This window comes from Myotis myotis, unplaced genomic scaffold (assembly GCF_014108235.1).
Source record: "Myotis myotis isolate mMyoMyo1 unplaced genomic scaffold, mMyoMyo1.p scaffold_m19_p_10, whole genome shotgun sequence".
Taxonomy (NCBI): Eukaryota; Metazoa; Chordata; class Mammalia; order Chiroptera; family Vespertilionidae; genus Myotis; species Myotis myotis.
The window spans coordinates 12,469,576-12,496,826 of NW_023416314.1; the positions used below are offsets into that span (position 1 = coordinate 12,469,576).

Consider the following 27,251-nt stretch of genomic DNA (forward strand, 5'->3'; position numbering starts at 1 on the left):
TGCCCCCTCCTGTAGCTCTCCGCCACCCACTTGTAGCTCGCTGCCCCATCCTCCTGCTGATCCGTGATCTGGTCTTTATGTAATGACGATTTGCATATTACATCTTTATTATATAGGATTACACTTTGGTTGAATGGACAACTGGATGATTGGACACTTAGCATATTAGGCTTTTATTATATAGGATTATTCCTCACCTGATGATATGTTGTTATTGATTTTTATTTTATTTTTGTTAATCCTCACGTGAGAATATTTTTTCATTGATATTTAGAGAGAGTGAAAGGAAGGGGAGACACACAGAGAGAAACATTGACATGACAGAGACACATTGATTGGTTGCCTCCTGCATGGCGGCCAGGGCCAGGGATTAAGCCTGCAACTGAGGTAAGACCCTTGCCTGGAATCAAACCCTGGGCCCTTCAGTCAACAGGCCAAGACTCTATCCACTAAGCAAAACCTGGTAGGGCTGATTTTGAGTGAGAGAGAGAGAGAGAGAGAGAGAGAGAGAGAGAGAGAGAGAGAGAGAAAGGGAGGGAGGTGAAGAGAGAGAGAAAGAGAGAGAGGAAGGGAGGGAGGTGAAGAGAAAGAGAGAGAGAGAAACATTGATGTCAGAAAAACATCCATCAGTTGCCTTCTGTACATGCCCCAATAGGGGGATTGAACCTGAAACCTTGGTATGTGCCCTGACCAGTAATGGAACCCTCAACTTTTTGCTCCATGGGGTGACGCTCCAACCAGTGAGTCACGGGCCAGGGCTGTATATATTCTTTTCGTTAAAAATTTTAAATCCTCACCCCAGAATATGTTTATTGATTTTAGAGAGAGAAAGGGGGGGAAGACAGAGAAACATTCATGTGAGAAACATCGATCAGTTGTCTCCCGTGGAATTGAACCCACAACCTTTTGGTGCACGGGATGACACTCCCACCAACCCAGCCACCTGGCCGGGCTATGCATTTATATAACTTCTCCTTTTGAGCTTTACTCTATACCACATCTAGTGACCCTGAGTGTGGAGATTCTCTAGTTAACGCCCTCACCACCCAAAGCCCTCTTCTGTTTAAGGATAGGCATGTGGCTGGGGTAGTCGTGTGGAGTTGGAGGGGAATTTGAGAGCCCAAACACTCCATGTAAATTTTGAACCTAACCTCCCTGTTTTCCTGTCCCACCCGTGCAACACTCTAGGTAAATGTGCCAGAAAACCACTCATTGAAATCCCGTTCACTTAAATAGCCAACAATGTTTCTCTTAACTCTTTATTTTTAGTTATTTTGTCTTCATAAATAGAATGTTAATGCAAATTCAGTATGCCTCTGCTACAGTTACCTGATGCTGCAGAGTCTGAGGCCAGAAGAAGGGAAAACCTTTTATTCCTAGGGAGGCTCCCTGTAGTGGATAGAAACCAAAAGTTAAGAACTAGCGCAGCGGTTCTTAACCTGTGGGTCGCGACCCGTTTGGGGGTCGAACCACCCATTCACAGGGGCCGCCTAAGACCATCTGAAAACACATATATAATTGCATATTGTTTTTGTGACTAATCACTATACTTTAATTATGTTCAATTTGTAACAATGAAAATACATCCTGCATATCAGATATTTACATGACGATTCATAACAGTGGCAAAATTACAGTTATGAAGTAGCATCGAAAATAATTTTATGGTTGGGGGTCACCACAACATGAGGAATGTATTAAAGGGTCGCGGCATTAGGAAGGTTGAGAACCAGTGAACTAGCTGTTTGATTTTTGGGCAAATCCTTTGGGTCCCTGGGCCGAAATATGCAAAACAAGTTTTATAATTACCATTTACAGGTTGTGGATGTGTAAACGCAGCCCAGGCGAGAACAGCCCTTAGGGGTTAACTAGTTTTGACGTAACCATAGTAACAACAAGCTGTGTGGAAGCGCTCATTTAAAGAGTCCATGCTCTCTGAAATGGACTGAACCCCGCCCTCTTCCTCAGCTCGCTCCGCCTCCGTCTTCCCGGGCCTGCTTCGCTGCGCCCTGCGGCACCCAACTCACCAATCACCGTCCAGCTTTTCCTGGCCGGCCAGGGCGCGTGCCCCGGGTAAACTCGGGGGCGGGCTTCCGGTTTCGCGCATGCGCCGTCCCCTACCTTTCCCCACGCTGGTTCCGCGTCCTGTCGCCTGGCCCGGGGAGTCTCGTGTGCTGTGGTCTGGGCTGCTGCCGCCGCTGCCGCTGCCGCCGCTGCCACTGCCGCCGCCGCGATGGGCAAAACTACCGACTTTCGGGGTCCGGGAGCCCGGCCCGATCCGGTGCGGAGCTTCAATCGCTGGAAGAAGAAGCACAGCCATAAGCAGAGTCAAAAGAAGCAGTTGAGGAAGCAGCTGAAGAAGCCCGAGTGGCAGGTCGAGCGCGAGGTTATCAGCCGCCTCATGCTGAACTACGGGAAGGTACGGCCGGCGCCGGGGAGGGGCTCTGGGGAGGGGGCGCGGGGTGGGTGGGCCGGCGGCCGGCTGCGTGTCGCCGCGGCGCTGGGCTGCGGAGGGCTTGGGGCGGACCGGTCACTGGGGACCGGACCTGGGGAGTCAGCCGGTGGGCCGGGAAGGGAGTGGGTGAGGGTTGACGCGGGGGGCCCTGTGGTCTGCCGGGCGCCACATCCCAGGCCGCCTGTGCGGCCTGGCCTCCCTCCCGCTCCCCACACTGTCCTAGGTCAGGTTGGACTTCCAGGGTCGGGAGGTTAATGGTTCCAGTAATACACATGATAATGCCAACCACATAACGGTAATAGTGACGCCAACGTGTTAAGACCCTTACCATGTGTTTCACATTACTTGGCTGGGCCTCGGATATGGGTTTTATCCCCATTTTACAGATGAAAACATGGAGGCTCCGAGAGGATCAGAAACTCGTCCTGAGCTTAGTAGTAGTAGGTGGTGTGGATTTGGAACCTAAACCCATGTCTTTCTTATTCCAAGCTTTTTGCTTTTAACCACCGTGGCAGACTTGCATGCCTCGACATCACCCATCTTCCTTCCTGTGCCTGTCTCATTCTCTCTGCTTGCTTTACAAGTATGTCCCCATTCAAAAACTGGGAAGGAAAACTAGACTCCGGGTCTGTTTTCAGTGTCTACCATCCCACATGGTAGCTGATATTCCTAGATGAGTTTCCCAGGAGATGTCATTTTGACCTCTTGACCTCTTCCCCCATCAGGCTCCTTGGGGCTGTCGGTACCCCTCTTTTCCTCCCCCCTAATTCCCATGTCTGTGACCTTCAACCACCTCCTCAGCCTCTCAGTGATTGCTCCCTCCTAGTGCAGTATAATCAGGAATTTAACCTGCGGGATATTTCTGGAATTAAAGTCACCATGTGTTGTGCTGCTAGAGCTTTTCTTTAAACCTTTAAATCACCAGTAAGGCTAGAGAGAGCCTCGAGTTTGTTTTGGCTTTTGAGTTGAGATGACGGTGATCTAATCATCCTAGCTTTTGTTCATCAGATTGAGTGACTTTGGGCAAGTTACTTACTCTGTTGGCTTCCCTATTTTTGCTTATAAGAGGTGTAGTAATGTTTACCTTACAAGTTGTTGTGGGGAGTTAGTAAGAATGCATGCAACGCATTCTGCACAATGCTTGGTACGTAAATATTGCATATGTTAGCTGTTCTGTTAGTACTGCTGCTAAATACATGGCATCTCAAGAAGCCATTGAAAAGTAAATTACTACTGGATTGTAGTAAATTTTGACTCTTCATCAAAGACTAGAATTGTTCTTGGGGTTTAGCCTCAGCCCTTGCTACTAACCCACTCTGTTCTTTTCCCTGGTGTAATCTCAAGGTTTATTCTTGTGGACCAGTGACTGCTTCTTCTTGTATTCTACCCAGAGCTCTTCTGAGTTCGCATCTTTTTTATTCTGACTGCGCTGGATGTCTTTACCTGTGTCTTAGGATACCCTAAATGCCACAAAGCCAGAACTGAGCTCATTATCTTATTCTTCTAAATTCTCAGTCTTGTGTATTAATTTCCTACTGCCATTGTAACAATTTATCACAACCCGAGGAGCTTAAAACAGGTTATGCGAAGTGCTGAAGTCCCAGAAAAGCTCGGCGTTTTGTTCTTGGGTTCCCAAAGAAGTAACCCGGAGGACTGGCTGTGAAAGACGTGAATTTATTAGGACTGACATGCTCACTGGTGTTGGCTGACTGGTGAAGTTTACCGCTATACCAGCTTCCACCAGTGAAGTTGAACTGCTAAGGTGGATTTCAGCACCACCCAGACTTTCCCAGCACAAGGTTTTATTGAGGACAGAAAACTGAGAAAACAGGGCATACAGGGAGAAGGTACGTGTGTGAGACCAAAACACTAGCTGTTTTCTTGACTGAGGAGCTGGCCAGGCTCCCAAGGCCTCACGGTCCGCAGACTGATGGCCTTCATTGTATTTCCCTAAGGCAGGGGGAGTTGGAGTATGGGAGGGGCCCATGTTCTCATTTACCAACACAACAGAAAATTATTCTCTCACTATTTGGAAAGCCAGAAATCTGAAATGATGGGCACACACTCTCTGGAGGCTCCAGGGCAGGAGTGGGGAACCTTTTTTTCTGCCAAGGGCCATTTGGATACTTATAACATTCATAGACCATACAAGATTGTCAACTTAAAAATTAGCCTGCTGTATTTGGTCAAACATTTAATTAACTCACCCTAATGCTTTGTCAGGGACAGACTAAATGACATTCCCCAACCCTGCTCTAGAGGAAAAGGGGTTTCTTGCTTCTTCTAGCTTCTGTTGACTATTTGTGTTCCTTGGCTTGTGGCTGCATCACTCCAATATCTGCCTACTTGGACACATTGCCTTCTGCTATTCTGTATCATCTGCTTGTGTCCTTTTTAAATAAGTGCACTTCTGGGACCACCAGATAATCAAGGATAATCTTCACATCTCAAGATTATTAATCACACATGTGCAAAGTCACTTTTACCATATAAGGTGACATTCACAGTTCCAGGGGTTAGGCAATGGGCATATTTGGGGACCATTATTTAGCCTGCCACATCTTAGCCTACCTTCTAAGCAGATTGCTGAGCTAGAAACCTAGGAGTAATCCTAGAGATTTCCCTGTTACAACTCTCGTATCCCATCAGTCACATTGGTGATCTTAAATTTCTCAAATGTGTCTCCATTCCTACTGTTGTGCCCCATTATTTCTTGTCTGGTTACTATAGTAGCTATTGCTTATAATAGAAGCTAGCAAACTTTCTGTAAAGGACCCAGTAGTGAATAGTTTCAGCATTGCATGTCAGAAGGGTGGATCCACTCAACTCTGACATCGTAACACAAAAGCTTCCATGGAAATATTTAAACAAATGGGTGTACACTAGTTGTGTTCCAGCAGAACTTTAATTATTTAAACAGGTGGCTGATGGGATTTGGCCTTTATGCCTTCTCCCCCTCTAATCTACCCTCCATATTGCTGCTAGAATGATGTATTTCCAAGATGAAAATCCAGTCACTTAACTCCTGAACAAAACTTTTCCTTGCTTCACAATTACTTTCAGGAAAATGGTTAAACGAATTAACTTATCAACATGCTCTAGTCCAGTGGAAGAATAAGTTATTTATGGACAGGCAGACCTGGTTTAAATCTCAGTTTGGGTATTGACTAGCCACATTTCTTAATGTTCCTGAGCTCAGTTTCTTCATGCAACAAGATTATTAACCACCATTTGTAAGGCTCAAATGAGGTAATGTATGTAAAGCAAGCAGTCTGTGATAGGTATACATGAAAGAACAACGTGCAGTTTTGTGAATTGTTCGTGCTCTTTGATGCCTCTCGTCCTGGTACTTGATGTCCCTACTGCAGCGAGAAATCCCCTTCCTCTGAATTAGGGACACCTACTTGTCCTCTCAGATTTAAATTTCTCTTCCTGCCCTCCCCAGGTAGAGTTAGGGCTGCTGTGCTTCTGTAGCATTTTGTATACACCTTTATTACAGTATTTATCACCAGGCTGTGATGATTGGCTTCTTTAACTTCTTTGTTAACTCTCCCACTAGACCAGTGGTTCTCAACCTTGGCTGCACATTAGAATCACCTGGGAATCTTTTTAATATCCTGATTTCTGGGCCTCATCCTCCGGAAATTCTGTTTCTTTGTTACTAATGTTGTGGCCCCACCCCATAACAAACAGAATTTCCGGAGGCTGAGGCCCAGAAATCAGAATTTTAAAAAGATTCCCAGGTGATTCTAATGTACAGCCAAGGTTGAGAACCACTGTTGGCAAACTTCGGCTCGAGAGCCACATGGAGCTCTTTTGGCCCCTTGAGTGTGGCTCTTCCTAAGCCTTAGGAGTACCCTAATTAAGTTAACAATGTACCTACCGATATAGTTTAAGTTTAAAAAATTTGGCTCTCAAAAGAAATTTCAATCGTTGTACCGTTGATATTTGGCTCTGTTGACTAATGAGTTTGCGACCACTGCACTAGACCATAAACCTCTAAAGGTCAGAGACCATTGATTCAGTTGTTACATTTGCTTTGCTCTCCCCAAAGACTGGTCATAGAGTGCTTGTCCTTGAGTAGGTGCTCAGCTGGTGTTTAGATATTGTTTGGTGCACAATGACCTTTTCCAGATGGGTTTATTCTAGTTGATAACATTGGTGCATTCTTTTTGGCTTCTTATTTTATACTAGAGGCCCGGTGCACGGATTCATGCACCTGTGGGGTCCCTTGGCCTGGCCTGTGCCCTCTTGCAATCTGGGACCCCTTGGAGGATGTCAAATAGCTGGTTTCGGCCTGATCCCTGCAGGCCCAATCCAGACAGGAGGGAGCCCGATTCTCTGTGTTGAGCGTCTGTCCCTTGGTGGTCAGTGCACATCATAGTGATCAGTCATTTGGTCATTTGGTCACTTAGGCTTTTATATATATAGATTACTCATATTTACTAAGCATTTACATGTTTTGATTTGCCATATCTTCAAATAACAAATAGCCCTATGATATTGTTCCCATTATGCAGGTGAGGAAACTTGAAGGCACAATAAGGTTTAATTGTGCAAGGTTTAATAATTTAAACAGCAAGTGAAAAAGTAAGAGTTCTAACCCAGGTAGTCTAAGTCTGATGCCAGAGCTCCAACCCACTACACTTTATTGCGTTGCAGTGCACAGATGTTTAAATCTTTTCATTAAATTGAAAGAGCAGTTTCCCCCCTTATTATTCTGTTTTAGTTTTTTAAATCTTAGAAGTATTTTTTTAAGACCTTGTCAGTAGAAAAATGCAGAGTGTAATCAATTGCCAGGGCTACAAATACCAGAGTACATCAAAGCAGATTTGTTATTCTGGAGGTAACTAAGGGGCAGACCCTCAGCCTATGACCCCTCAGATGGTAGCATTTATGCAAAAAACTTGTTACACTGCTGTAGTACACAGGTGGTGCTCAATAGCCTGAGCAATTTGATTCAGAAACATTTTGAAACAATTTGACAGGTACTTGTTAAGGTAGGTCTAGGTAAAAATAGATGCAAAACAAAAAAAAAACCACATGTCTGTGACCCTAGGGAGGTGGGTGGAATTGATACATTTTGACAAATGTAATATGTACAGTACTGTGGTGTTGCAATGGTTCTCAACCTTGGCTGCACATTAGAATCACCTGGGAATCTTTTTAAAATCCTGATTTCTGGGCCTCATCCTCCGGAAATTCTGTGTCTTTGTTACAAATGTTATGGCCCCACCTCATAACAAAGAAACAGAATTTCCGAAGGATGAGGCCCAGAAATCAGGTTTTTAAAAAGATTCCCAGGTGATTCTAATGTGCAGCCAAGGTTGAGAACCACTGTGTTAGAGGATGGTGTAATGGAGAGAAAAAAGGTTGTGTTATCTGGCCAGATGAATTGAAAAATGTGTTTCTTCTGGGCACCCTTGCTCCTGGTGGTTGTAGCCTCAGGCCTGGCTTGGGGTTGGATTTCAGCCACACCTCAGCCTTACTAGAGGCCTTTGTGTAGTTTGCAAACTGTCCAGTGCTTGTAGCCATGAGTGGAACTAGTTCTTGAATGATGTGTTCTCCAGTAAAAAATATTGGCAAGGACATTGTAAATTGAGGAAGCAACACTAGAAAATACAAAATGATGTGAAAATACGGTGTTCTTTAAGGGGGGGGGGGGGGATACTCCTTGGAGTGTGGTTTGTGTTCCTGAGTTGATGAGGGTGAAGAGGAGGGGGGATACTCCTTGGAGTGTGGTTTGTGTTCCTGAGTTGATGAGGGTGAAGAGGATTGGAGGTGGACTGTGAATGGTTTAGGAGGCTATTGTTGGTAGAATAATGGCCTCCTAAATATGTCTAAATCCTAATTCCCAGAATAAGGTACATGGCAAGGGGTAATTAAGGTTGCTAATCAGTTGACCTTAAAATAGGGCTATTGATCTGGATTATCCAATCAATCACCTAAGGATCCTTAAATGTAATGTGGACGAGGGAGACAGAAGAGTCAGCGTCGGAGTGCTGTGAAGTGAGAGAGACTTCTGTTCATTGCTGGCTGGCTTTGAAGATGGAAAGGGGCCACAAGCCAAGGGAAGTGAGCAGCCTCTAGAAGCTGGAGAAAGCAAGGAAATGGATTCTTTCTTAGAGCCACCAGAAAGAATGTAGCCCTGCCAACACCTTGACTTTAGTTGAGTGAGACTCATTTTGGACTTATTTGTAAGTTACTGAATTTATGCTGATTTAAGCCACTGTTTGTGGTAATTTGTTACAGCGACAATAGGAAATTTATTTATCATGCTCAGAGACTGTATCTGGAAGTAGTTAGGTGGTTTTTTTTTTCGGGGGGGGGGGGGGGGCAATTAGAGAACATATAAATGGTCTGGAGGCCAGGAGACCAGGTAGGAGACTATTGGGATAGTCTAGGTCAGGGGTCCTCAAACTACGGCCCGCGGGCCACATGCAAATACAAATATTGTATTCCCGTTTTGTTTTTTTACTTCAAAATAAGATATGTGCAGTGTGCATAGGAATTTGTTCATAGTTTTTTTTTAAACTATAGTCCGGCCCTCCAACGGTCTGAGGGACAGTGAACTGGCCCCCTGTTTAAAAAGTTTGAGGACCCCTGGTCTAGGTCTTGGGTCCTCTGAGAAGCAGATGCCAAGATGGATGAAGTAAGTTGGAGATTTTTTTTTTGGAAATGTTGAAGGTGAAGGAGAGGGAACAGAAATAGGGAGGGAAAGGAGAGAGGATGGAAGGAGGAACAGGTAGGAAGAGCCGTTGCCTGCAGCACAGTTCAAAGAAAGCTTCAGATGGTGCCAAAGTTGCCCATTCATTCCCTTCTTGTTGGAATGAATGGGTCTGCAGTCCTACTGCTGGGGTGTTCAGTTGTTGGGAGCAGGCCAGGGAAGGATGGCATTTTCTGTGGTGAATCTAGGGAGCAACTGCTGGCATTGACAGTCCCGCCCTCCCCCGGAGATCTGGGTGATGTATTTCTAAGGCCCACCATATAAGGGGTGTGTCCTGCAGAGGCTGGGGACTGAAGCTTTGAGAGATGTTGAACAACTGTTTTCACTGTTGCTGAATGACTCAAACTCTCTGCATCTGGGATTGATTATATTGTAACCAGCTGTGCTCTATAGGCAGTACTCTGCATCTTAATCCAGGTTTCTCTTTCCTTAATCAGAATTTTGTGTGTATAATTTGAGGCAGATTGCTTTCCTTCTCTTGATTGCAAGAGGTGGAGCAATCTAGGTTTGGGATGTAAAAACAGTACTCATTTTTGTGAGAAAGAAGGGAATTGTAATAAGTATATAGGCATGCCATGGAGACATTGCGGGTTCATTTCAGGGTTCATCCTAATAAAGCAAGTTGTAATCTTGCTCCTGATAGAGTGTCTTGCCTTCAGTTTGTTAAAAACACAACATTGCCCTGGCCAGTGTGGCTCAGTAGTTAGAATGTTGGCCTGTGGACTGACATTACCGGGTTCGATTACCGGTCAAGGGCATGTATCTAGGTTGCAGGTTCGATCCCCTGCATGGGTTCCCAAGCCCTGGTTGGGGGTACGATCAGAAGGCAACCAATGGATGTGTCTCTTTCACATCGATGTTTCTCTTTCTCTTTTTTCCCTTCCTCTCTCTCTGTTCCACCCCCATTCCTTCCACTCTGAAATCAATGGAAAAAATATCCATGGGTGAGATTAACAACAACAAAAACAAACACAGCGTCTGTGAAGTACAGTAAAGAGCAATAAAACGAGTTGTGCCTGTAATAGGAGAATGGTTAAGTGATATCTACTCTATTCTTCACTCTGTCCCCTTCAACTTTTTCATCAATGTTCATAGTCTTTAACAGGTACCATCACTGAACCATCTGCTCTTTGACTTTGGAAGAATACTATAGATTTTAGAGTGAGTGTGAAGGTTAGAAAGACAGGGGTGATTTTTCTGAGAAAAGAAAGGGATGATGGAAATGGGTAAGGGTGTTATTTTGTTTGTAGGAATCATACCCATCTTCTGCTATGGTTTCTAAGTACAGTAAAACCTTGACAAAATGGACTAATTCAGGGGAGGTTTTCTGAATGTGTATGTTAAAAAATTAATAAATTAGTTTACCTGTTTTTAATTATGTACATGTTTGTGTAATTAAAATGAAATATGTATGAAAAGCTTAATTTTACAGAAAAATTTTCTATATGTATTACAGTAATTTTAAATTTATGCTGAATAGGTCTAGTAATTGTGTGCATTTGTTATCAGTGGAAGTGGTGTATCCCATTCCCCACTGAAGGCTGGGGGTGTGGAGTCCTTACAATATCTTGAGAAAAACAATTTTCTGAGACTTGCATGGGAGGATGCATGATTTTTATTTGCGTGAAATTATATCCCTGAGTTTCCAAAGTCCCATTTCCCTTAATCCAGTCCTGGAAGAGGTACAGCTGGGGATTCAGTAGAGCTAAAATCAAAGCTAGTGTCCAGAGTTTCTGTTCCATGTTGCAAGCTGGTCTAGTTCAGCAGTAAGCTAGCTACAGTCCATTAGTCCATTGTGTGGGCAGAGGAGCCAAGAGAGCATTGACCTGCAACAAGAGTCCTCAAAGAGTCGGGAGAGCAAACTCATTTGTTCAGGGAATTAAGTTATCCCACATCTTCCAGGCTTGCAGTGGCCAATGACCTCTTTTCCCAGGTGTGACTGACAGTAAGCACCTTCGCTAATTCCCCTAACTTTACTGGGCATACCTCTATCTTCCCACCCAGTCCTTCTGCCAGCTATCTTCAGGAGATACAGACTAGTGGCTCCCTAGGGAGTGTTCAACTGTAGCTTCCTAACAGAACTACTCAAATGACATGCCTATAATATTTGGCCTTCCCTTTGCTCCTTTCCTGTTATTAATAACTAGGTTAATTACAGCGGTATCACATTTGCCAGTCACTGTGAGTGAACAAATGCACATGGCTGGGGCGTGGCTTAGCGTATGTCTGCCTGTTGTGCCCTGGTAATTGAGCATCGACCTATGAACCAGGAGATCACGGGGTTCTGGGCTTGATCCCTGGTGGGGGGCATGCAGGAGGTAGCTGATCAGTTGATTCTCATCAGTGATGCTTCTATCCCTCTCTCCTCCCTTCCTCTCTCTGAAATCAATAAAAACATATTAAACAAAAACACAAAAAACTGCTCTAGAAAGTCATACCACACAGCAATAGAACTAATTATCTCCTGTGATGAGGTGTGATCACATGCTAATCATTAGCCAAACATTGCATATGAGCAGTGACTCTTGGATTTAATATGTAGAATATAGTTGTAGATATATAATATTTATGCCAGCAAAATTACTACAGTGTTTTTTCCAACATATGTCCTATTTGCTAAAATTTGTTAAAAATAACAGTGAATTAATAACAAAAAAAACCCCTGTTAATTTAATTATAAGCAAATCTTGGTTAAAAGCATTTAAAAATTAACAGGGTGTTAATTTTCACATAGGACATACCCACCAGAAATTTTGTCCATTAAATCCAAAGTCCGTTAAATTGAGGTCTGCAACATTGAGGGTTATCTATATTTCTTGGAATATAATTGAGAATCTTCTAGAACAGGGTCTGCAAACCTTGTCTAAAAGGGCCAGATAGTCAATACAGACATACCTTGTTTTATTGCACCTCACTTTATTGTTCTTCACAGGTGTTGCATTTTTATTTTTATTTTTGCTAATCTTTCCACTGATATTTAGAAAGAATGTAAGGGGGAGAGACAGAAACATCGATGTGTGAGAGACACATGATTGGTTGTCTTCAGCATGTGCCCTGACCAGGGATTGAGTCTGCAACCGAGATCCATGCTCTTGACTAGAATCGAATCTGGAACCTTTCAGTCTGAGGGCTCTATCCACTGAGCAAAACCAGCTAGGGAGGTGTTGCATTTTTACAGATTGAAGGCAAGGTCCTCTACCAGCAAATAGGTTACTTTCCGGTGTTGAGTACCCACTTTATTTCAGTGTTCTGGAACCGAGCCACAGTATCTTTGAGGCTTTGTGGGCCATACCCTGCCTGTCACAACCACATAGACAATATATAAATGAATGATTGTAGCTGTGCTCCAGTAAAACTGTATTTACAAAAATAGGCACCAAATTGGATTGAGCCATATTTCTGTTCTAGAGCATTAGCAGGATAATAATGTCCTTTGGTTTTTTGGTGACTTCTTTCTAAGACTGTGGTGTATAGCTTTACATTGTCATGGCTGATAGAGTGCTGGACATGTTTTATCCTTCCAGACTCTTCCTCTAGGACAATGGTTCTCAATCTTCCTAATGCTGTGACCCTTCAGTACAGTTCCTCATGTTGTGGTGACCCCCAACCATAAAATTATTTTTGTTGCTACTTCATAACTAATTTTGCTATTGTTATGAATCGTAATGTAAATATCTGATATGCTATATGTGTTTTCTGATGGCCGCGACCCACAGGTTGAGAACCGCTGCTCTAGGAGGTTAACAGACTTTAGAAGTACGTATTTGTTTGAAGAGCCCACTTTGCCTATGCTGTTTTTCTAAGAGAGATTGAAGAGTATGTTGCCTGTCTAGCTCTTTCTGTAAGCATCCCATTCTCTGAAAACAAGTACCAAGGTGGACTGCACCTAATTTTAGTGTCCTGTTTAGAAGATTACCTTCTAAATGAGGTAATTTTCTCCTTCTAATGCAGTACACTGATTCTGCCTTCTCTCCAATGTTGTCTGGAGTGATTTGTAGGGATTAAGGCAATGTTTTAATATTTCTGTTTTCAGCATTGGAGGCCAAGAGTAACCTGTCTGGACTACAGTAAAAATCTTGGGAAAGATGTGTAGACTGTAAAATGAAATACAAGCTGTCATCCTTTTATTGCCTGGAGTGTAATTTAAATAAATGAACCTTATGAATGCAAGCTCCCCCTTTTGTGAATTATGAATAATTTGTCAGCCTATTCTCATATCTGAACAGTAGTTTTTTGCTTTTAGCATCTGTAATAACATAATTCTCCTGAGCAGCCTAAATGAAATTCAGAAAATTGGGTTGATGCTAATGAAGCACATCAGTAGTGCACATTTAGATGATGTAAAGTTAAAGGACAAAATGTTACTTATTGAGGCGTCAGAGTGTGGCAGAGACACTTCCCTGGTTATTACTAAATAATGCCCCTCCTTTACTGTATTCCCAAATGAGTAGTTGTCAGATTGGATTTCTCATGCCACTGATTTATGGTTAAACTTTGAAAGTTTGTGCTAACAAGATATATTTCTCCAACTAACTTAAATCTGTTCTCTAAACTGTGTAAATAGAACTATTCTCATCATTTTTTGTGATTTATTTATAGTCATTTTGCGTCTTATTTCTTAAACTGATATTCTTTGATGGATGGGCTGAAAGTAAATTTTATTCCTAAAATTGACGTGGTGATAACTTATTGTGTTAACATTTTAGAGATGAAGGATGTTCAAGGTAGTAGTATGTTTTGAGCGAATTTTTTTTGACCATTTGAAGTTATGAACTTATATTTTAATTTTTAAAAAAATATATTTTATTGATTTTTTACAGAGAGGAAGGGAGAGGGCTAGAGAGTTAGAAACATTGATGAGAGAGAAACATCGATCAGCTGCCTCTTGCACACCCCTTCCTGGGGATGTGCCTGCAACCAAGGTACATGCCCTTGACCGGAATCGAACCTGGGACCCTTCAGTCCGCAGGCCAACGCTCTATCCACTGAGCCAAACCAGTTAGGGCTACATTTTAATTTTTAATTTTTGTTGATTTCAGAGAGGAAGAGAGAAGGGAGAGAGAGAGAGAGAGAGAGAGAGATAGAAACATCAGTGATGAGACAGAATCTTTGATCGGCTGCCTCCTGCATGCCCCCTACTGGAGATTGAGCCCACAACCCAGGCAAGTGCCCTGACAGGGAATTGAACCGTTCATAGTCCAATTCTCAACCACTGAACTACGCTGGCCAGGCTACAACCTTATATTTTTGATAACAGCTTCCTCGAGGCATATTTCCTTTCAGAAGGAATAATGGTTTTCAGTTAGAACTCATGATTGAATTTAATACTGTAGTACCAGGGGTAACCTAGGTAGCATAACGTAAACCTCTAGCCCCCAAAATAAATAAATATTGGTTTTGTTGTAAGACGAATCAGTTATGTAGTATGTTATTTTGTTTTATTTGACATAGTCTTCTTTTTCTTTTTAGATAAATGTAAATGAAATTACAAGATTTTCAGATTTCCCCTTGTCTAAAAAAACATTGAAAGGTAGGTAAATGATGATCTTGGAACATGTTGGATTTCTTGATGCTTATTATAAATGACAACAGATTTAGAAAGTTTAACCTGAAAAATCTTATTTTGGCAAGTAATTTTGATACCATGACAACCTATGACAAGAAACTGTTCATTTAAGTTTTACCAATTTGTCATTCTCATCCTTTCTGGACTAAAGAACAGTAGTGATGAAAGAAGATGCTAGGTCCTCTGTATAATTAAAATGAAGCCTAATTATGTTAATATGAGCAGGAGAACAAACAAAAATGTGATACCTTTTGTCTTAGTTTGCTAGTGCCACTAGAACAAAAAACCACAGACTTGGGTGGCTTAAACAAAGAAATTTATTTTCTCTTAGTTCTGGAGGCTGGGAATCCAAAGATCAAGATGCTGGTAGGGTTGGTTTCTTCGGAGGGTCATAATGGGCTTACAGAAGGCCTCTCCTTGGCTTTATATGGCTCTCTCTTCCTGCTTCTTCATGGAGTTATCCCTCTGCACTCATATCCCTCATGTCTTTGTCCAAATTTCCCCTTTTTATAAGGACACCACTCAGATTGGATTAGGACAGTGATGGTGAACCTTTTGAGCTCGGCGTGTCAGCATTTTGAAAAACCCTAACTTAACTCTGGTGCCGTGTCACATAATAGAAATTTTTTTATATTTGCAACCATAGTAAAACAAAGACTTATATTTTTGATATTTATTTTATATATTTAAATACCATTTAACAAAGAAAAATCAACCAAAAAAATGAGTTTGCGTGTCACCTCTGACACGCGTGTCATAGGTTCGCCATTACTGGATTAGGACCTACCCAAAAACAAGGGCTGTTTTTGACTCAGTCATCTCTTTAAAGGCCCTGTCTCTGAATACAGTCACATTCTAAAGTACTGGGGTGGGTAAGGGTCTCAACCTATAAGGGGCCCTCAACATATGCACAGGTCAGCCCATAATTCTATAGGAATTTTTCTAGAGTGTTATTCTCTTCACAACTGCAGGTTTGCAAGAAGCCCAGTACCGTTTGGTAACCGAGATACAGAAGCAGACCATTGGGTTGGCTTTGCAAGGTAAAGATGTCCTCGGAGCTGCCAAAACTGGATCTGGCAAGACTTTGGCTTTCCTGGTTCCAGTAAGTAGCTTATTCATATTGGGTCAGATTCTTTATTATATGACTTTAGAACAAGGGTCCTCAAACTTTTTAAACAGGGGCCAGTTCACTGTCCCTCAGACCGTTGGAGGGCCGGACTATAGTTTAAAAAAAAACTATGAACAAATTCCTATGCACACTGCACATATCTTATTTTGAAGTAAAAAACAAAACGGGAACAAATACAATATTTGTATTTGCATGTGGCCCGCGGGCCGTAGTTTGAGGACCCCTGCTTTAGAACATTCTGTGCCTAGATAGAAACTAACTATGTCAAGAGTTATTTCATGTTGAATCTCCCTGGTTAGAGTGCAAGCTTTATCAGACAGGTGTCTTCTTCTTCACCCTGGTCCTAACATAGCACCTTGTACATGTGAGCAGTCAGTAACTCACTGAGTGAATTATTGTGCCTCGACAAGCCCTTCCAGGGTGGCAGGTCAGAATGGTTCTGTTCTGCTGTACGACTGTCAAGGGAGGCTTTTGCTGCGCTCCCCCTTGCAAATCTGCTAGTTGCATTTATACTTGCCATTTGTTTAGGATGAAGCTGAAATATGCTTACTTTAAGAAGATTGGGTCACTCTTTGAGAAATGGTATCTGTCCTTTATAGCACTAAAACAGTAGGAATTCACATATATCTCAGTTATGCAGCTGCTTTCATAATTTAGTTCCTTCAAAATAATTGGCTCATAAAAAAATCACATTTAAGTTTTTTTTTTGCATTTTAATTAAATCTTTATTGTTCAAATTATTACATTTGTTCCTCTTTTTTCCCCCATAACTCCCCTCCTCCCAGTTCCCGCCCCACCCTCCGCCCTCACTCCCCACCTACTGTCCTCATCCATAGGTGCACGATTTTTGTCCAGTCTCTTCCCGCATCTCCCACACCCCCCCCCCCCCCAAGAATAGTCAGTCCATTCCACATTCAAGTTTTTGATCCAAGTATTGCAAAACCATTTTTCTCTTAAATCCTAATTTTCATAATGATGTTACTCCACAACTAAAAACCTGTCACTGTGTAACTATAGTAGCTACACAAAATGAGTTTATTTTGATGTGGTTTCTGTTCAGAAAATGGTGACATATTTTTCTGAAATCTGTTTTAAGAGTTTGGGCTTTGCAGGACTTCTCTGATTGCCAGTGTGCTCATGGCATGGCTCTCGCAACCTCTGAACTGCCGTGGGCTTCTTTTTCCCTTCCCTCTATGACTTGGGGGAGGATACTTTTGATGGATGGAAGAAAAAAACACACAAAGTAAACAATTTCTTCTCTCTGATTGGAAAACACTTTGATATGCTTTCTGCTTAGAAGGTGCCTCTGATTGGGAGGGCAAGGTTGACTCAGGAGTCAAAAAGCTGCCTTCTCAGGACTTACTGAACATGAATTTGCTGCCTTTTTTTTTTAGGTGCTGGAAGCCTTATATCGTCTACAGTGGACCTCAACAGATGGCTTGGGGGTCCTGATTATATCACCTACGAGAGAGCTAGCTTATCAGACCTTTGAGGTTCTCCGAAAAGTAGGAAAGAATCATGACTTTTCTGCTGGTCTCATCATTGGTGGGAAGGTTTGCCCTTTTGTCCTTATCCTTCTTTCTTTTTTTCTGTAACTTAATGTTGGAGCACTGTGGCAGCTGATGGGGAAGGGGTGGAGATTTCATCTAGACAGACAGGCTGGCTCTCTGGATAGGGGGTGGTAGCATCCTGGTGTGGTCATTGTCATTTAGAGTCTGGTTGTCCATTTTGTAGGCCTAGAAAGTTCATATGTCAGGGTATCTGAATTGATCAGGTTCTGAGACCAATTTACTTTAACCAACCTGTAAATCTATTTGTTAGTATACTTTGAGAAAGGAACCATTTCAGTATGTAAACTATTTTCTTTTAATAAGGTATCTAAGAGGTTGAATAATTCAGAAAATTGCTGAGTTAGCAGAAGAAAGGAAGATATAGTTTTGAGGAATGTTTATTTTAGGTAATGGTAAAACCTGCTGCTAAGCTTCTGCGCTACCTTGTGGAATGCTTGTCTTTGCTAGTCTTCGCTAGATTGTAAGGATAAATGCTTGAATTGTTGAGTTTATATGCAGCCGTACACAAAAAAAGAAAAAAATAGCATCACAGACCCTTACTTATTCGTGTACCTGTTACCCATGAACTTTAATAATGAACATTTTATGGTTCTCATTTCAAGAAGAACTTTCAGAATATAGAGAGATGAGCTCTTTTTTTTTTAGTCCATGAAGTGCAGTGAGTGGTGTCAGAGAGCCTGGGAATAATTCTGGCATTTAAGATGTTTTTGGTAATTCTAAGAGGAAATCAAGACTTGGAACATTCATATGATATTTCTTATGGCCTCAAAATCCTGCATATGATTAAGAATGTAGAGGAACATAGCACTCTTTAGGTCTTCACTGAGGACTTTTCTTTAGTCCAGAAATTTGGATGTGTTTCAGAAATAGAAGGAGAAGTTACATTTATTTCTAGAGTATCTACATTGCTGTGATGAAATGCCATATGCAGATGGCTTTTATAGTTTTGCTACACAAGCTGCTCAGTGATGTGTTTGTGTAATAAAAAGAAACAACTGTTTTCAGGATCTGAAACATGAAGCTGAGAGGATCAATAACATAAATATACTGGTTTGCACACCAGGTCGGCTTCTTCAACACATGGATGAAACAATATGTTTTCATGCTACTAATCTCCAAATGTTAGGTGAGTAATGAATTTATAATGAAAAAAATCTCAGATTTAGGAGAGAGCCCTCATAAATTTTAATGATAAGAATGTTTTATTCAATAAATATTTTGATTAAAGACAACTTGAGAAATAACTTGAAACAATTTTTTGGCATTTGGTTTTTAAAACCAGAGAGTACAACTAGATTTAAAAAATCAAAATTAGTTGGAAGAATGTAAGTAGTCATATGAAAGTAGATACTTCAGTATGTGACACAGCTAAGAGTTTTTTTTAAAGGTACAGTCACCACCGATATTATCTAATGCGTTTTCTTAAATCAGCTTTTATTTTGGAATAATTCTAGATTTATAAAAAAGTTGGAGTGATTATACAGAGTCTCTCTATACCAGGGGTGGGCAAACTTTTTGACTCGAGGGCCACAATGGGTTCTTAAACTGGACCGGAGGGCCGGAACAAAAGCATGGATGGAGTGTTTGTGTGAACTAATATAAATTCAAAGTAAACATCATTACATAAAAGGGTATGGTCTTTTATTTCAATAGTTTTATTCATTTCAAACCGGCCCACGGGCCGTAGTTTGCCCACGGCTGCTCTATACCCTTCCCCAGTTTCTGCTAGTATAACATCTTATGTAACTGATACCTTTGTCAAAACTAAGATGTACATTATATAAGTTCCATACTTTATTTGGATTTCACCATTTTTTTTCACTAATATACTTTCTCTGTTCTAAGATCAATCAGTATGCCACATTGTATTTAGCCTAATGTATATTTTATTTTACTTCACTTTTTTATAAATCTTTATTGTTCAGATTATTATAGTTGTTCCTCTTTTTTACCCCCATAGCTCCCCTCCCCCCCGGTTCCCACCCCACCCCATGCCCTTACTCCCTCCCGCCCCCCACTGTCCTCGTCCATAGGTGTAAGATTTTTGTCCAATCTCTTCCTGCACCCTCCTCACCCCCTTCCCCCCTAAGAATTGTCAGTCCACTCCCTTTCTATGCCCCTGATTCTATTATATGCACCAGTTTATTCTGTTCATCAGATTTTTTATTCACTTGGTTTTTAGATTCACTTGTTGATAGATAAGTATTTGTTGTCACTTTGTTGTTCATAATTTTTATGTTTACCTTTTTCTTCTTCCTCTTCGTAAAGAATACCCTTCAGCATTTCATATAATACTGGTTTGGTGGTAATGAACTCCTTTAGCTTTTTCTTATCTGTGAAGCTCTTTGTCTGACCTTCAATTCTAAATGATAGCTTTGATGGGTAAAGTAATCTTGGTTGTAGGTTCTTGCTATTTATCACTGAATATTTCTTGCCACTCCCTTCTGGCCTGCATAGTTTCTGTTGAGAAATCAGCTGACAGTCGTATGGGTACTCCCTTGTAGGTAACTGGCTGTCTTTCTCTTGCTGCTTTTAAGATTCTCTCTTTGTCTTTTGCTCTTGGCATTTTAATTATGATGTGTCTTGGTGTGGTCCTCTTTGGATTCCTTTTGTTTGGGGTTCTCTGTGCTTCCTGGACTTGTAAGTCTATTTCTTTTACCAGGTAAGGGAAGTTTTCTGTCATTATTTCTTCAAATAGGTTTTCAATACCTTGCTCTCCCTCTTCTGACACCCCCATAATTCGGATGTTGGTATGCTTAAAGTTGTCCCAGAGGCTCCTTACACTATCTTCATATTTTTGGATTCTTTTTTCTTTTTGCTTTTCCGGTTGGGTGTTTTTTGCTTCTTTGTATTTCAAATCTTTGACTTGGTTCTTGGGATCCTCTAGTCTGCTGTTGGATCTCTGTAAATTATTCTTTATTTCAGTCAGTGTATGCTTAATTTCTGATTGGTCTTTTTTCATATCTTTGAGGGTCTCACTAAATTTCTCAGAGGTTTCTAGAAGATTCTTGAGTAACCTTATAACTGTGGTTTTGAACTCAACCATTTGCTTTCAACCATTTCTTTCATTTGTGACTTGTTTCTTTGTTTCCACATTTTGGTTGCTTCCCTGTGTTTGTTTCTATGTATGGGTAGCTGCTAAGTCTCCTTGAGTTGATAGAGTGGCCTTCTGTGGTTGGTGTCCTATAGGGCCCAGTGGCTCAGCCTCCCCAGTCACCTGAGGTGGACACTCTTGGTTCACCCCTTTGTGGGCTGTTTGCACAGTCTTGTTGTAATTAACCCATTGCTGTTGGTATCACTGGGAGGAATTGAACTCCAGGTCAATTGGCTGTGATGACCAGCTTGTCTACACTGGAAGATCTGTCATGCAGGAGACACCCTTATGGGGCAGGACTTGCTTCAGTGGGGCTTTGGTGCTCACTGAGTCTGCCCCTTGAGTGTGTCTCTTATGGATGTGAAGAGTTGTAATCCAGTATGGTCTCACTCTGGCCACTGGGTACACTGGCTCTTGGATCTCCAAGGAGGCGCAAGGTCAGCCACTGTCTGGGGCAGCTCAGCAGGAGCTACAGAGACATCTACAGATTCCTCCTCTTTGTATGGGGTTTGGAAGCGCCCAGATGAGGCCCAGCTGTGAAACAAGGTCAGCAGGGCCTTGGTCCTTCTTTTGGAAGCTCTGGGGCTCTCTGACCCAACTGGTTTTAGGCAAAAGGACAGGCCATTCATATGCAAAAACCGATGCGCACAGCTTGGGTGGGGTTGTAAATTGCTTGGGGCAGGGTCTCTGGGAATCACCAGGGTAGAGCAAACAGCAGTGGCTGCCAGTCAGCCCTGAATCAGAGAAGTCCCTGGTTCTCTGCGTCCCGTGTCCCGTGCAGGAATAATGATCGCTGTGAGCCCCTCTAAGGGAAAGCCGCCCTTGCATTCCTGTCCCAATGCCAGACAGTCCAGTTTCTCCCCATATGTGCCTGGGTCCCCCAGAGTCTCACCCGGAACTGGAGTTCAGAGCAAGCAGGAGCTTGTATCTCCCTCCTGATTAAAAGAGCAGCACATCCAGGTGCCAGCATTTTCTGTTCCTCCGCACTTCCTGCCAGTCTCAATGTACCTTCTTCACCTCTCTAGCTGTGGGACTTTCACTCAGCCAGCCTTCCCGCAGCTCTGGGTGGTAGTTGTTCTGCCATTTAGTTGTGGTATTGATGTGGTTGTGAGAGGCAGCAAGTACAGGAGCTTACCTATGCCGCCATCTTGGTTTTCCCAGCCTAATGTATATTTTAAATTCTAGAGGCTCGGTGCATGAATTCATGTACCAGTGGGGTCCCTCTGCCTGGCCTGCGGGATTGGGCTGAAACCGGCTGTTCGACATCCCCTGAAGGGTCCCGGATTGTGAGAGGGTGCAGGCCAGGCCAAGGGACCCCACCTGTGCATGATCGGGCCGGGGAGGAGTGCATGAGGTTGGCCAGCCAGGGAGGGACCGCGGGAGGGCTCCAGGGTGTGTCTGGCCTGTCTTGCTCAATCCTGATCGGCTGGACCCCAGCAGCAAGCTAACCTACCAGTCGGAGCATCTGCCCCTTCCTGATCAGTGCAGTCATAGTGAGTGGTTGAGCGGCCTTAGCATATGATTAGCATATTACGCTTTGATTGGTTGAATGGATGACCAGACACTTAGCATATTAGACTTTTATTACATAGGATTGTAGTTCAACCTGCATTTTCTTTTTTTAGTTCTTGATGAAGCAGATAGAATCTTGGATATGGGCTTTGCTGATACCATGAATGCTATTATTGAGAATCTTCCCAAGAAACGTCAGACCTTACTTTTCTCAGCAACACAAACCAAATCTGTAAAGGACCTTGCACGCTTGAGTTTGAAAAACCCTGAGTATGTCTGGGTTCATGAAAAAGCAAAATACAGGTATGTGCTGTCTGAAACCATATTTGATGCAATCAAAACAAATGTTCTCTCTTTTTAGTTTAAGAATTTGACATTTCAAATTAATACTACATTTCTAGGAAAGAAAATAAAATACCATTTTATGAGTTATTAGGTATGCAAGATATAGTAAATATATTAGTAAAAATTATTTAAATTCTCAATGCATCATTAAATGTGAGAATACTGTAGTGAAGATTTTCCAGATTGTGGTTTGGGAAACAAATATTTTCTCATAAGATGTTATCAGGTATTTATTCATCAACTATCCTTCATAAAATGTGGTGGGGTGAGGCTGGGGGAGGAGGGATGCATTCCTCAATAGATAAATAGTGAATTTTGAGTTAAAGTAAAACAGTATTCTTTAAGACTTCTCCGAACCTTTGATATTTTCATAGACATTGTGATTCTCCAAAGCAGTAGATGAATATAGTTTCCTGTATTTACCAAAGTTATTTGGGTATGGAATCCTTCTTTATAGCTGCATTAGGCAGGACTAATGTGCTGTGGAACACATAAAATGCATTAATATTTAGCAAAGTACCTTTATGTTTAAAATGTCTATTGTTTTGTCTTGTATTTACTAAAAACTGGACAGTTAAGGTGTGTATGTTTATGTGACAGTAGAAAGTGTAAAAGAGGGAGAGAGTGTGTATGGTATGTGTAAATGGTTGGAGGAAATACGTTTTATTTATTTATTTTATTTTTTGTTAATCCTCACCGAGGATATTTTTCCATTGAATTTTAGGGAGAGTGGAAGAGAGAGGGAAAGACAGAGAGAAACATCAATGTGAATGAAACACATTGATTGGTTGCCTTCGACCAGGGCCAGGGCCTGAGTAGCCTGCAACCGAGGTACGTGCCCTTGACTGGAATTGAACCTGGGACCCTTTGGTCCGCAGGCCGACACTCTATCCACTGAGCCAAACTGGCTAGGGCGGGGAGAAATATGTTTTAAAGTGAATTTTGATGTTATGACATTTAGAAGGATGTATATGTTTGGTTTGAATCATTGTAGACTATGGACATATTTGACTTCCAGAAGTGCTTTCCTAGGAATATAAATTTAATGTGTTGAAGATCTCAATATGGATTCAACTCCACCATTATTTCTATTTTAACTTTCACTTATTGCTGTTAAATGTTAGCCTAAAAGAAATAGATTAGGAAAATGAATTGGGTTATCTTCCTGGGACATCTTCAAATATAGGGAAAATGGCATTCAGTCCCACCTTAACCTAGCTCAGGGGTCCTCAAACTTTTTAAACAGGGGGCCAGTTCACTGTCCCTCAGACCGTTTGAGGGCCAGACTATAGTTTAAAAAAAAACTATGAACAAATTCCTATGCACACTGCACTATCTTATTTTGAAGTAAAAAAAACAAAACGGGAACAAATACAATATTTGTATTTGCATGTGTCCTGCGGGCCATAGTTTGAGGACCCCTGACCTAGCTGATAGCTGTCTAGGATTAGAAAAAGCTTCGGAGGCAAGGCTCTACACTCCCAGGTGATCCTAGTGGGTAAACTTAGGAGAATCTGAGTACTGGTGGCTTTGTTTATCAAGGATTCAGGAATGGAATAGCAAAAGGTACTTGAGGTATGGTTTCCTCCACGGCTTACTGTTGAGTTGACATCGGTCTTGTAAAGTTGTGTTGAGGTTGCTGTTGAAATTCTTGGTACAATTAATTTTATAATCTAAAGACTGCCTAGGTCTTTTGATTTTCTTCTTTTCGTTGTTTGCTTTCTGCCTGTTTTCAAAACATAATAGTGTCTTCTAGACACTGATTTATCAATCATTAGATGGTCTATAAAACCATTTGTAATTTATGTTAGGTAAATTGTACAAATTATCCCTGTTCTCTGTTGCTATAGATAATAGTTGGTTGTTATCTGTAGTTTATAGAGATTGTTAGATAAAATTGAATCCAAAGATTGTATCCAAAGATGTTTATTTCATAAATGACTTATCAATTGATTTTTAGAGAACAAAGGGAAGAGAGAGAAAGAAACATCAATTTATTGTTCCACTTATTTATGTATTCATTGGCTGATTTTTGTATGTGTTGTATAAGTTAGAATCTATGGCCGAAACTGGTTTGGCTCAGTGGATAGAGCGTCGGCCTGCGGACTGAAAGGTCCCAGGTTCGATTCTGGTCAAGGGCATGTACCTTGGTTGCGGGCATATCCCCAGTAGGAGATTTGCAGGAAGCAGCTGATCGATGTTTCTCTCTCATAGATGTTTTTAACTCTCTATCTCTCTCCCTTCCTCTCTGTAAAAAATCAATAAAATATAAGAAGAAAAAAAAAAGAATCTATGATGAATTATGAAACATTTCAAATTTGAGATGGATATTCTGAGCTTATGGTATTTGGTGCATACAAATTTACTATTTCATTATGAAATGTTCCTCTTTATCTTTACTAATACTTTTTGCCTTAAAGTCTAATTTGATATTAGTCTGCCTATAGTAACTTTTTTATTTATTTAATATTTGCTTAGTAAATCTTTTTCTTTTACTTTCTACATTGTATATGCCCTTATTTTAGATTTGTCTTTGTAAGCAGCTTATGGTCCAATCCTTTTTTTTTTTATAATAAATTCTTTATTGTTGAAAGCATTACATATGTTTCTATTCTTATTTAATCTGGTGTGATAATTGCTTTTTAACTGGAGGATTGAATTTGTTTACATTTAACTTACCCCATTATTTAAGTCTCTTTACCCCTTTCCATTGTGCCTTCATTGTGAAGTATTTTTTTAAAATATATTTTTATTGATTTCAGAGAGGAAGGGAGAGGAAGAGAGAGATAGAAACATTTATGATGAGAGAGAATCATTTATCAGCTGCCTCCTGTACACCCTCTACTGGGGATTGAGCCTGCCATCCCGGCATATGCCCTTGACTGGAATCGAACCTGGAACCCTTCAGGCCACAGGCCAACACTCTATCCACTGAGGCAAATCGGCTAGGGCCATTGTGAAGTATTTTAATTGCACTTACTTTAAGCCTCATAAGCCATTATTATTACTGTTTTAAAATCAGTATTTATTTAGAGTTACCCAAATACTTATTTTTTTTCTGTTGTTTTTTTGTTTTGTTTTGTTTTTAATTTATTGATTTTAAATTTATTGATTTAATTTAGAGAGAGAGAGGGAGAAAGAGAGGGGGAAAAAAGAGAAACATCAGTTTGTTGTTCTACTTGTTTATGCATTCCTTGGTTAATTCTTGTATATACCCTGACTGGGGATCAAACCCACAACCTAGGTGTATTGGAACCATGCTCTAACCAACTGAGCTATATGGCCAGGACCTTTTCTGGTGTTTTTTATTTCTTATGCCACACTAAAAAAAATTTCTGTATAGTTTAGGTTTACTAGTGAAAAATTCTGTTTTGACTTTTCTGAAAATCTATTTCATTTTTGAAGGAAATATTTTTGAAGGAAATCTATTTCATTTTCATGGTAGGTGTTTTTCTTTCTTCAGTTCAAAGATATCTTTCTATTGTACTCTAACTTCCATTTTATTTTCTCTAACTGTTAAAAGTAGCTGACAGTTCTCTTGTTCCTTTGAAGGTAGTTTGTGGTTTTTAAGATTTTCTTAAGTTCTTAGCAAAATCATGAATGATGTCTTTTTGTTGTATGAGATGTGGTAAGGACTTTTACCTGGTCCTGGGCTATTCTGGTTTTTACACTCTGGGGCTATTCTGTTTTTGTTTTGCCCTTAGTCCTGGAGTATAGCCCTGACTCAGAGGCCTAGCCTTTCTGTGGATCTCGAGGGAAAGACAGGGGAGTTTATCTTTCCATCCTTCCCCTTGGTAGGCTCTGAACTTCGTGGCACTGTGAGACTGCCAGGATATGTGCTCTGCTCTGAGCTTCCCTGTTACCTGTGGCTTGTTTTCACTCATTTTGCCTTGTGTGTGCTGAGATTAGGAGTTGACATATGTGGGGAAATTATATGAAGAATTTCAGATTTGGTTTTTCATGGTTCATTCTTTAGGATCTTGAACTGACATGTTTAGGCCTAAGTCTACTTTATCCGTCATCTCTCTTGTAAATCAGCAGATGCTTTGTGTGAAAAGTGGAGATTAATATGGGGCTTGCACAGAGCATTTCTAGGTCTCCTTCAGCACCTCCTTGCTGCCTTGGTTGCTCTCTGATGCCTACAGTATTTTTTGTTTTATATTTAATCTGGCTTTTATAGATAGTGCTCTAAAACAAAGGATCAATCTGATACAAACAGCTTCTTATGACAGGAATGAGAACTTTGTAACCTTATAATTCAGTCAGTGATGATGATTGCCTGGATTCATTATTTCATTAGGATGTGCAAAATTGTGATATTCTGATTCTATTATTTTTTTAATTGAGGTTAGAATACCAGAATATATGCTTCATTCTTGTTACTTAACAGTTTTTATACTAAAGAGTTGCTTCCCTAATATTTTCCAGAGGTGAGCAGTTTTTTAAAAAAATTAAAATGAACTCATTGACTTAATGACATTTAAGATGAATTAATTATTTAGTGATATTAGCCTATACATTTAAACTTACTTTATTATTTATCCTTCAATAAAAATTAATACTGTATTTTTAATACACAAATTATCTTACATCATTCCAAACTTGGTTAATAGGAGGTTCTTTAAATTGTTACCTGGATCCTTTAGACACAGCCCAGTAGTTTTGGGCTTCCTTGCTTCTGGTGTTCTTGGTTCACCTTATGTTTCCATCCCATGTAAAATTCCTTTGGCAGGATATTGTGTTTAGAGACCATAGTCTAGGTGCTATGAGATGGTCACTGTGTTCAGGTTTTTCAGTGGACAGGCTTATTTTATTTTTTTGAAGAGAAACATGTCATGAGTTCATGCTGATA

General features: G+C 41.0%; 1 protein-coding gene across 3 annotated transcripts in view; it reads left to right on the plus strand.

Moving 5' to 3' along the window:
• The first annotated feature begins 2,130 nt into the window (after positions 1-2,130).
• DDX10 (DEAD-box helicase 10) overlaps positions 2,131-27,251 on the plus strand; it is a 268,004-nt gene continuing 242,883 nt past the window's right edge. For 2 of the 3 annotated variants that reach the window (XM_036324521.1, XM_036324522.1), the window contains exons 1-6: positions 2,131-2,419; positions 14,652-14,712; positions 15,720-15,850; positions 17,272-17,430; positions 18,454-18,574; positions 22,168-22,357. In XM_036324521.1, coding sequence (XP_036180414.1) covers positions 2,234-2,419; positions 14,652-14,712; positions 15,720-15,850; positions 17,272-17,430; positions 18,454-18,574; positions 22,168-22,357 — 848 coding nt within the window. In that variant the 5' untranslated portion in view covers positions 2,131-2,233. The remainder of the gene's footprint in view (positions 2,420-14,651; positions 14,713-15,719; positions 15,851-17,271; positions 17,431-18,453; positions 18,575-22,167; positions 22,358-27,251) is intronic. The other variant, XM_036324520.1, reaches the window with a different exon arrangement.